Source organism: Salvia splendens, chromosome 14, assembly GCF_004379255.2.
Source record: "Salvia splendens isolate huo1 chromosome 14, SspV2, whole genome shotgun sequence".
Lineage (NCBI taxonomy): Eukaryota > Viridiplantae > Streptophyta > Magnoliopsida > Lamiales > Lamiaceae > Salvia > Salvia splendens.
In genome coordinates, this window is record NC_056045.1 from 20,191,762 (window position 1) to 20,203,179 (window position 11,418).

General features: G+C 38.0%; 2 protein-coding genes across 2 annotated transcripts; one reads left to right on the top strand and one right to left on the bottom strand.

Annotated features, from left to right (window-relative positions):
• Nucleotides 1-4,327: 4,327 nt before the first annotated feature.
• On the top strand, nucleotides 4,328-7,535 carry LOC121763312 (E3 ubiquitin-protein ligase CHIP-like). The gene is made up of 8 exons (XM_042159306.1): nucleotides 4,328-4,593; nucleotides 4,682-4,749; nucleotides 4,834-4,897; nucleotides 6,023-6,094; nucleotides 6,335-6,468; nucleotides 6,630-6,783; nucleotides 6,861-6,971; nucleotides 7,051-7,535. Exons 1-8 carry the CDS (start codon nucleotides 4,489-4,491, stop codon nucleotides 7,174-7,176), a joined length of 834 nt encoding a protein of 277 aa, XP_042015240.1. The 5' UTR covers nucleotides 4,328-4,488; the 3' UTR covers nucleotides 7,177-7,535.
• A 1,444-nt stretch (nucleotides 7,536-8,979) lies between these two features.
• LOC121765680 (U-box domain-containing protein 9-like) lies at nucleotides 8,980-11,206 on the bottom strand. Its single transcript, XM_042161887.1, has 2 exons — nucleotides 10,737-11,206; nucleotides 8,980-10,313 (listed from the first exon to the last, which is right to left on the bottom strand). The coding sequence occupies exons 1-2, from the start codon at nucleotides 11,034-11,036 to the stop codon at nucleotides 9,222-9,224; spliced, it is 1,392 nt and encodes a 463-aa protein (XP_042017821.1). The 5' UTR covers nucleotides 11,037-11,206; the 3' UTR covers nucleotides 8,980-9,221.
• Nucleotides 11,207-11,418: the final 212 nt, after the last annotated feature.

Genomic DNA, 11,418 nt, shown 5'->3' on the forward strand with positions numbered 1-11,418 from the left:
TGATAACACTCATTCTCTTGAAACGTTGTAGGCATACACGCGCTCTCAACATGCTTTAACAGTCATTTTCGTCGCATCGCCACTTTTGACATATGATTGGATTTATCTTATTAGATCGCAGGTATGCTCTCTACCTCCGTTGTAGGGTTACCTCATTTCGCGTCTTTTCTTGCCTAGAACATTTTCTCGTTTGGAACATCTCTTCAATTTGCACTTCTTCTTTTCTTAAACTACTTATCATATACTACGTATTTTCGCATTCTCCTTGTTCTTGTCATTCAGGGAAAAACAATACTGAATTTGTAATCATTCAATAAAGTTCGAGTTCACACCACATATTCCCATTTGTCCTATCACTCGGAAAAGTGATATTGCAGTTGTCAACAACTAAATTCGATGTCGTTCAATTTAACATACTTCTTAGGCACTCTATGTTCGCATACAAAGTTCATAGCGTCATATTTCACTCCCACCAACAATTTCATAATATACTTCATACTTCAACACCAATAGACCATCAATTAATACATGTTTCACACAATAAGCTTGCTCCAATAATTTGCGTCATTCCAAGAAATAGAAAAAAAAATCCATGGTCCACCGACCTCCATCCCCACTCTTGATCTACTTTCCTCGTATCTTGACAAAATAGGGGTTCGCCCCAACTTTCAGATTCTCGTTCATTTTTCATTGCTCAGAAAAGCAATAGGTAAGTTTTCAACTTAGAACTATAGTTCGCACAGTCATCTAGGCCTACATCTTAGGCACTCTAAGTTCACAACTCATTTCATCATCGCATTAAAAGTCGTGCATCCTCCAGATAAACAAGTATTATCACACACAACATTTTCACATCTCAAAGCAAAACACTTTCACACTTTACATTAACATTCAAAATTTTTGAAATAAATTTTTCTTCAACCTCTCACACTTTTCTCAAACTTTCACATCTCACTTTCAACTTTAGAGTAAAAGTTTTGACTCATACTTGATCATCCACTTTCATCTTTCATGTAAAACAAACAATCCATCGTTCCTCTTCACAACTTGCTTTTTTTTTTTCAAGCATCAGCAAATACTCTTCTCAACTTGAAATCGATCCCTCATGGAATGATTCTACTTCCTCGTTCTTATTAAAATTTTCTCCTCTCTTTCTCAAAATTTTTCTCATCTTCCTTTCTCCAAAGCTTTCTCATAAAAGTTTTTCTCACTAAAATATATTACCTCTTTCTTCGCGGTTGGGCGTGACGAGTTGTGGTGTTGAGCCTTCGACATTCAACACTTTAGTCTATCAATACAAGGGTAGATTTTAACTCAAAAGACTCTTGGGTCCAGAGCGGAAAGAAACTGAGGCTCTGATACCAAACTGTCACGACCGCCCTTTAGGGTTAATAAATACGGGCGATCGTGATTAAAAGAATTTAATAAATAGACGAAGAGAACTAGGGTTTTAATAAAGAGTTTGACCAATAATTAATATTTAACAACAAAGGGCCAAGAGGTCGACGTTATCCAAATAATTAGGTTCAACGCTAATAGAATGGTGAGTAAAGACAATGTCTCAGCGGAAGCGTTCAAGAGAAAGAGTGACGTCATGTGTGGAGACACAACGACACTCGTAGTTCACAACTAACCAACCATGCTTCAATTTTAAATTGCTCAACACCACCAACTGCTCGTCGCCGCTCAACCTGCACATAGGGAAAACACATGCAGGGCTGAGTACTTAATATACTCAGTGGGCTTATGCCGAAAACATTTGATGAAAGTTATGTCATCCATACCATAGTGAACTCGAGTTTTACATTTAGAAAAGAAATATCATCGAGTATCACAAACAATTTCATAGACTGGCCAGTCAAAACAATCTCCCCACTTTCTCATCAATCATTCAATCACATCCTCTTTCCATCATTTAATCACATCCTCTTTCCATGGTGCGACGAAAGTGTGGCCACACTATTCGCCCACGAGACCGGCCGACTAGCAAGGACGGCTCACGATCTCACCTGTGTACACTAGCCTGATAGGGTTTGCGGCCCTACTCAGACCCGAATTCGTTTAACATAGCCCTATAGCCTAATGGAGCGAACTCACAAACTAGGCATCAGGCAACAATCTCAACATAGCCCTATAGCCTAATGGAGCGAACTCACAAACTAGGCATCAGGCAACAATCTCATCATCAAAACAAACATGGCATGACATAACAATTTAAACCACCCTTATTCCACCATAATCATAGTTTTGAAAACGTAAAAGAGTTTAGTAAAAGAAAGCCCACCTCGAGTGCTTAATTTGAAATTACGTTCTTTCCTTTGCGATCACGATTCCCTTGCGATGATTCACCTTTAACAATTTATATAATAGATAAATCAACACATTGTTTCAAACAAATAACTAAAAATGCATGCATCCCAAGCAAGCCTTTTATCTCGATTTATCTCGGTTTTCGATTGTTCGACGGCCGCTTACGCTCCCAATTTCCACCGTTGGCTCCTCGTATTTTCTTAATGATATCGAAATAAAATCCCCAAAATTATAAAAGGTGTAATTAATTATCGCAACAACTTTTCCTCGAACTATATTTATTTCGGACTTAGGATATAATTATTCATTCGTTGAAATATTCTGAAATTAATTAAATAATTTCCCACATTTAATTTAATTATCAATTCAAGGATATATTTAAAAAGTTCGCCCCAATTAATTATCGGCCGAAAATTTAATTATTTCATCACCTTATATCTCCAATTTAATTAAGATGCCCCAAACAAAAATAAAAGAGGGCCAAACTTTAAATAAATCCTCCCATTTAATTTTATTAAGCCCAATTCTTTAAATAAAGCAAAGGCCCAATTTTGTTAAATCAAGGCCCAAAACATTTTAAATCTCACACCCCATCTTCCTCATCTCACACTCTCTCTCTCCTCTCACCCTCTTCTTTCTTCTTCTCTCGACGAAATCGGGAGTTCTAACATCTCCGTCGCCGTCGCCTTCCACCGTCGCCGGCCGCTGCTCAACGGAATCGCATCGCCGCTGCGAGAAGCTGCGATGCCAGCCCCAGCTTCGCCTCCGCCGTCGTCGCTGCTCCAGCCGCCCCAGCTCGCCGCCGCTGTTGTCGGCCGACACTGCGCCTGCTCCGGCAGCCTCCGAAACAACATCGCGCAGCCCCGAAACTAACCCGATTTACTCCGAAAGGTAAGTTCTTATTCCCAAAAAAAACGTTTCTTTCGTTCTTAATTTGTTTACTTCGGTTATCCGATCAAAGATGGATTATCTGTAATTGAATACTAGTTGGGGAGATGCTAATTGTATGGTATGGTTGTATAACTTAACATTTAATTTTTACTATCAACAAACTATTAATAATCTGATCAGCATATATATATAACAACCAAAATCCGTATGTAGTCAGTTAATACAGCAGAGCTCAATTGTTGATGGGATTATGTGGGGAGTGAGGTAAGATGATGTGTTGGGGGCAGTATGCGATAATTTATGCTCTAAGATTGAGTAAGAATTTTACCTCTGTGAAATTAACTTGGTGGTGGAGTTCACAAGGTTGAAAAGGGAGGTTCTTGAGGCTGGAGGATTTTGATTACTGCCGGAAACAACAATTTGATGTTAGATTCTGAAGCAGGAGAAACTTTAGATACAAACGATAGAACGTTGTTTACCTTGGATAGAAGTTGAAGAAGATAGATTGCTGCAGAGGACGTTTGGTGAGAAGGAGTGGGTTTGTGGAGTATTTAATCTAGAGGGGGTGGTTAAAAGATATGGATTCACGGATTTCGCAAAAATTTACCATCAAATAATTCACGGATTTCGCAAAATTTAATATCATTAAAACAAGTAATTTAGGGTTCACAAATTAGGTTTAGAAAAACGGGGCGTTACAAATATTGACCAACCTGATGCAATAATTTAACTTAAGTAGAAAATTCTAGAGCTAATTTCGTTTTATTATCTCTATCCGATTTGGGGTCCAATTAATAGATTTGTCAACTCATTTAATTCCCGGTGTTTTTATCATTCAAAAGATTCAAAATTATTATATGAATAAAAACAATAAGTATTAAATAATTTTAAAATATTATGCCAGCTCAAGATAATCCAAAAAATATTTAGGTGTTCCTCTCTTTCTTTTTTAGCTTCTTGGGTGGAAACTATTCTTCTAGTGTTTTCATCATTTTACATTTTATTTTGTCATAGTTTATGAAAATAGTAGGACTACAAAATAGTTTTTGCGTTTCAAATTTCATAAATTAAATAACAATTAATCATAATTGAGTCTGGCAATAGCAAAACCAGCAAATCTCTCGATCCAATTCAAAACGTCAAATCATAATAAGCATTTTCTCTTGCATCAAATTTCCCAATTCCCCTCCGTTTCTCTTTTTCAATTTTCCCCAATTCTCAAATAGCGCCCATCCACTTTAGAGAGAGAGAGAGAGAGAGGGAGGGAGAATAGGTAAAAAGAGGAAAATGTCGCCAACAATGGTGGCGAAACAAGCCGAGCAGCTCAGGCAAGACGGCAACACGTACTTCAAGAAGGATCGCTTAGGTGCCGCCATAGATGCTTATACTGAGGTAGGTTTTTGTAATTTCTAACTGATTTCATTTTCCATCTCTTCTTTTCTCACCGTTGCGTGTTGCTGAAACCTTCGATTATTCTAAGGCTATTGCGCTGTGCCCTAATGTTCCGGTGTATTGGACCAATCGCGCTCTCTGTCATCGCAAGCGGAAGTATGTACGATCATTGAACTTGTTTCAGAGTTGTTCTTTCCCCTTTTTTTGGTTTTTATTCGGTTTCTTTTTCATGATGTGCAGTGAATGGGCGCGTGTGGAGGAGGATTGCAGGAGAGCGATTCAGCTCGATCATCATTCTGTAAAGGTATGGTAGGTAATCACTGTGGAAACATCCTTATAGGATTTATTTGATACTTTACTGCTTATGCTGAGGTTTATGTAAAATTGCTGAAATTAAATTAGTAAGTGTAAATAATGTGAAAGAGAGTGTGTGATACACATAACTTTTTTTTCTCCCTTTTAGTAATTGCAATATCAAACATTGACCACTCAATAGCTAGGCCAACCCATACACACAGATGATCGGGTGCCGTTGGCAAATTAGCGGTGAATTCAATAGAAGCGATTGTTTTTATGCCGTTAGCAAAGTAGCGTTGAATTCAATGGGATCATTTGTTTTTATCATTAGTTCCTGATAAGGTACTGTTGGAACTTTATCATTTCTTTTTCTTAAGGCAGAGTGAGGAAATGTTGATATTTTCTGGTAGAAAAAGGGGAATGTCGTTCAACTCTGTAAACTAGTTGTGCATGGGGATGTAGTAGTAGGTGAAATTGTTGTTGATTCCTTGAGGCAGAGTGTAGAGAATGTTCATATTTTCTTGTTGTAAAATGGGACATCGTGGTTTGACTCTGGACTTGTTGTACACACACATACAGGAGTTGGTCAAATTGTTGATTGACTCCTTTGTGTTTAAGTTGTTGGGGCTATAGATGCACATATTTTCTTTCATGAGTATTAGATGCTAAATTTTTTTGGGCGGATGCTCTTTTCTTATAAGGTTAATATCCAACAAACATATTTTCTTGCATCTGTTTTTTGGAAGGTATGGAAACCTTTGGAAACTTGAAATGTCATGAAAGTATGTCTGGTTGCAAGCTGTAACCATTAACAATGCTCAGTTTGCTTAAATGAATCCAAAAAATATTGATTTTTTTTTAATGTTCCTGAATCCTGAAATGCCTATACGTTACATTATCATTTATATGTCTGGTTGCAAGCTGGAACCATTAGCAATGAACTTGCAAGTGTTCCCTTTGAAAATATATGCTGTGTTTAAGCATGAGAGTTTGTTCTGATGTTGGATTAAGCCTTGGGATATTCTTGCGGCTAAAAATGTACTATAAATATTCTTCTACATTTATCTTTCGGAAAAACTTACAAACTATAAATACAACTAATTATGTATGCCTTATTGCCTTTGCATTTCAGGCTCACTATATGCTCGGTCTTGCTCTGCTGCAAAAGAAAGAATATGCAAAAGGGGTGAAGGAATTGGAGAAGGTATGATGGATTTGCATTAATTAGTGAGATCACTCTTTTTCTTGAGGTCCAAGTCTCCAAGATCTGTTTTCATATGCTTGCATGTGATTCATGTTCACTATTTTGGCTGTAAATATTTAGATATTACTTCATCAAGATATGTCAAGATGAATTGTGATGGTACATCATATTTTTTTTGGATTGTTGGGATTTTGTTGAAACTGATTTTTTGTTGTTCGTGATGCATGATGTTACTCATAGGCATTGGACCTTGGCAGGGGTGCGAACCCCCAAGGATATATGGTAGAGGAAATATGGCAAGAGCTTGCAAAAGCTAAATACTTGGTTTGGGAACAAGAGTCTACCAAGCGGTCTTGGGAACTTCGAAACTTAAAGTAAGTTCTATCATTTGTTTATCTTCTTTGCTGTTCTTGAAGGTTCTTTACGTTTTGCTTATGGTATGGCATGATATCTGTTTTTTCCTGATGAAAATCAAATCCTGTCACCACATGTTTTCTTTCTCTGCATTGCTTACTGTGCCTGTATGCTTCAACAGAGAAGCATGTGAAGCAGCCCTGATCGATAAATGCAACCGCGATGTTTCTGAAAAAGAAGGTTTTGTCGATGAAACACACCGGTCTACTGTAGATCAACTGAACGCCTTGAACCTAGTATTCAAGAAAGCTGCAGAAGATGGTACCCCAACAGAGGTGAGCATTGATGTCTTTGTATGTTCATATGGTTACCATGTTGTTGAATTTCCATGACACCAGTTATGGATTTTCAGGTTCCAGACTACCTGTGTTGTAACATCACTCTAGACATTTTCCGTGATCCTGTAATCACTCCAAGTGGGGTAACATATGAAAGAGCGGTGATCCTAGATCATCTCCAAAAGGTGACTATCACGTCTCATAACTCAGGATCGTAATTGTGATCATAATCATGAATATGACTTCAAAGTTTCCATTGATTAGGTGGGTAAATTCGACCCCGTTACCCGTGAAACACTGCATCAATCTCAGTTGGTGCCCAATTTGGCCATAAAAGAAGCTGTGAGAGCATACCTGGAGGTGCATGGCTGGGCCTATGAGATGGATTGAAGCTGTTCTGGGATTTTGGATTTGTTCATGTAAGTATATGTTGCATCTCTCCAGCAGAATGAGGATAACAGATTAATTATTGTTGAGCACGTCAGAACATCCTAAGGTCTATTGAACAGCGTGTCCATTGCATAACAAATATGCCCAATTTCAATAGTAGCAGATTAGAAGATCACATAGTTCATAATTTCACATGTATAGTCTCCAGAACCAAACTTGTACAGTGTTTGTCTCAGACTTTTGCTGGGAGATGAAAATCTTGTTTTGTAGCATACTTGAGCTTTTCTTACTCTCAGATGGTCTTCTGTTTGTGGCTAAAGTTTGAACTGGAAATCTTGCATCTAATCTTGATTTTTCCATTTTGGTGTCTTTTCAATTTAGTTTGGCTGTTATTTATGGCTGCTCTCTAGCTAGCTCGACTTTGAATTTAAGGAATCGGTTGGATTCGAACTTGGAACCTTCGCCTGGATCAGTCTCAAGTTTGATCAGAAATATTCCATCTAATCTCGAATTAGGCTATTACATGAAAAACATAGCATGTGTTATTATATGAGGCTACTTCTTCATTTCATGAAAATTTGCGTGAGACCGTTCATCATTATAAAGCATGGTAACATCCAGATCCAAGTTCATTTTTCTGTGGAAATTTTGTATGTTGCTTGTGGGTGTTTGTAATTACAAATATCATTACAAAACTATCGGTTTATTGTTCAACTGGTTTTATTTTTTCAAAATCTTGTCTATCTTTACTGGTTTTCTTGATGGTTGAGATTGCTCGTGAGTATAATCTTTGCATATTTTTTTATACATCTATTTCACAATGTTTATGGACATTATTTAATGTCTGCTTTCCATATTCGATGCTTAATATAATTTCTTCTCTATTTTAATTGTGATTCTCTTTGGCATGTATAATACGCTTTTATGGAGGTTTGTTGTAGATCACTTAATTTTATTGTAGATAATACATTACCCACTTGAGGTTTGTTGTTTCCTTTTAAATGGAACTACTACTTACAGTTACTATTAAAAGGAATTACTACTTGCAAATTGCAATTATAGTCAACTCTAGGTGATTCCAAAATGTCGATTTCAATGATGATTCATATGTGTTGATGTCAATAGTGACTCGTTATGTCAATTTTGCTATTTTAGCAAGACAAATTAAGTGTAGCCATAGGTTGTAAATTTTGGTTTTTAGTGGATGGATAATGATATGATTCAATTGTTTTATTGGAAAAAGGTTGTCACGGACATTATTGGCTGCATTTGATTCACATTTTGTTAGAACCATCCATACGATTCTGAATTATAAATTCACTATAATCAAAATACCAAATCTCTTTTCTATATATATCATGCATATATAATTTTAAGACTAATGAAGCAGAAACAAAAAAAAAAGAAAACGAAGAAGAATTAATATAACAAAATCAGCATCCATTAATTAAGTTCACCAGAAACTGTATTGCATGAAAATAACATAATTTATTTATTTTACGTAAAACATACTCCACTCGTTTAACATACAAAGCTATAATCTGATAGCTCAAATTGAGCTGTTTAGGAGTGGAGTACGGCACGTGAATATTTCAACGGGATTTGATTTGATTCCTTCAATTATAAACAAAGCCAAAACAACCCTTTTTTTTTCTTGCTCCACATAAAATTCACGCAACTACAAAATTCCCATGTGCTCAATTTCAAAATACACAATCCACAAATTTAACTCGTCAATTCCAATATAGTGTTTCAATACTTGACATGAAAGAAACTACTATAAGATAATAATAATAGTAATAATAATAATAATAATAATAATAATAATAATTTACCAAAAATGACGTCCAATCACGCTGAGTTTGAACAATTTGGGACAAGGATCTCAAAGCAAGATCATTACTAGTATTATTTACTATAACTAACTAGTTCTAACAATATGATCAAATTTATTTCTAAAAGCATAATATACACATGAACTCAATGTGTATATATATATGAAAAGATATGTGGTGAAGAATTTTACAGATTTATTTGCTCCAATATCACGAGGTGTAGTTGTTATTCGACCCTCGATTCATTCTCTCAAGAATGCCACTGGCTTTCCTCTTAGCTCTAGAACTCCCATCTTCAGCAAGCTTCGATATCGTGCGATACGTCGCCTCCTCCTCCTTCATCGCCTTCAACGTGGACCGGTCACTGTAGCAGACGTTGTAGAGAATCGCAGCACAGTTCTCCTTGTTGCGCGCGCAAGAGGTCTCCCTCATTATACCGAGCAGGCAAGAGACGGCCTTGAGCTCGCCCATCTCCTCGATAGCCCTCTGGCTGGTCGAGAGCATAGCAAGGATCGATAGCAGCTCATCTACGTGGTTCCTGCTCTCGAGCTTCTTCAAGATCACAGGCACCGCCCCGTTCCTGACCGCCCTCACCTTGTTCTCGAGAAGGATGCACAGGTTGAAGATTGCTGAGGTGACATCCTTCATTGCAGATGGATGCCCCTCGTCCAATAGGTCGATGAGGGGTGTCAGCGCGCCAGATTTCCCGATCAGAGCCTTGTTGGAGTCGAGGGCGGATAGCGTGAAGAGGGTCGCAGCTGCATTGCTCCTCGTCTCGATGGTTCCTGACCTCAACGCATCCATGAGGAGGGGTATGACCGTTGGCGTCTCTGCAACGAGCTTCTTGTTGCTGTCGTGGATGGAGAGGTTCAAGAGAGTAGTGATTAGATCTTCCCGGAGGTCCGGGTGAGGCTCAGCCCCGTCCTGCTTGGTCTGAGAGAGCGGAGACAGCAGCTGAGGGATTGCATCGAGGGATTCACCAAAGAAGGAGCGGAACGAAGGAGTTCTCTTAGTGAGGAGACGAAACTCCTTGGCCGCATCTCTCTGGTCCAGCCGCGAAACAGAGGATATTTTCTTGAGCAACGAGACAAAACGAGCCTTATCGTCCTCTGTCATACCATCCTCGTTGTTGTACTCGAGGGATTCAGGCAGCTTGATGCCGTGTATTTCGCACCATTGCACAATCATGCCCCGAACCAAGTGGTTCGGGGTGAGGATCGTGTGGGAAAGCACCTGCTGAGTTCGAGGGCATGTGCGGTTCCCTGATTTTAGCCATTTTTGGATGAATGACCTATCAAATGTCTGCAATTTTGCAGGAGAAAATGTATAGTAAACACTATGAACCGAAATTTAGATCTAATTGCAATAGAATTCCAGTGCAGAAGAATCAAAACGAAATAACCTTTTTCACGACATCATTTTTTTTTACAAAATTACACAACAATATCCCCAATAAACAAACACCATTTATATGCAGTAGAGAGAGAGCCTCAACAAGCAAGAAATCGAAACAGAACACGGCGTAAATTAAATCATTTAAGAGTCTCTATTCAATTCCTTCATCAATATAAGCATTTCAACGCTAAAATCCAAAAAAATTAGTTTCAACCAAAAAATTGCTAGAACCTAATGACTTGGAATTCCATCAATGATGTCAACGGCGGTTATACGAATTATAAAATAATAATAATAATAAAATTAGAGAGAGAAAAACGATCGATTTACCTGACCGGAGGCGATAATGACGGGATCTCTCATGAGTTGCAGAGACAGCGGGCATTTAAACTCCTCCGGCACCGCTGCCTCTCCGCCGCTTCTATTCAGCTTCAATTCACTCAAACAGCGCAGCGTTTTGTGCGCTCTGTCAATCGCGTCGAGATTCACAACATCGTTGCCGTCATCATCCGCGATCGATGTCACCAATCTCTGCAGTTCTCTTTTGAGCTCCATCGCTCTATCCGCCGCCATCGCCGTTTTTTCCCCTTCCGCCACGCCTCTCTTCGCCATCACCTTTCTACAATTCATTCAATTCAATTTCTTTCCTATCCTTTCCACGAATGAAATCCACTTGCGTTTGCTAAAGCGATTCTCGCCTCTCTTTGATTCTTTGTTATCTGATTTCCCCCATTTTCTCGTCGAGTGGCTTTCGCTTTTAGTCTTAATTGAAGCTCTCTCTCTCAACACAATACATAGAGGAGGAGAAGACACCTAATTTTCGTCATTTTTTTTTATTTTATAGCCTTTTTATCCCAATTTTCATTAATTCGAAAATAACACGTCATCATTCACTAACACCAATTTTGATGGTAAAAGTTGGAACGGAATTTTGACTGATATTATTAATCCACATTTGTATTAATGAAATATTTAATTCAATGCCCATAATATCTAATAAAGAAAATGAAAT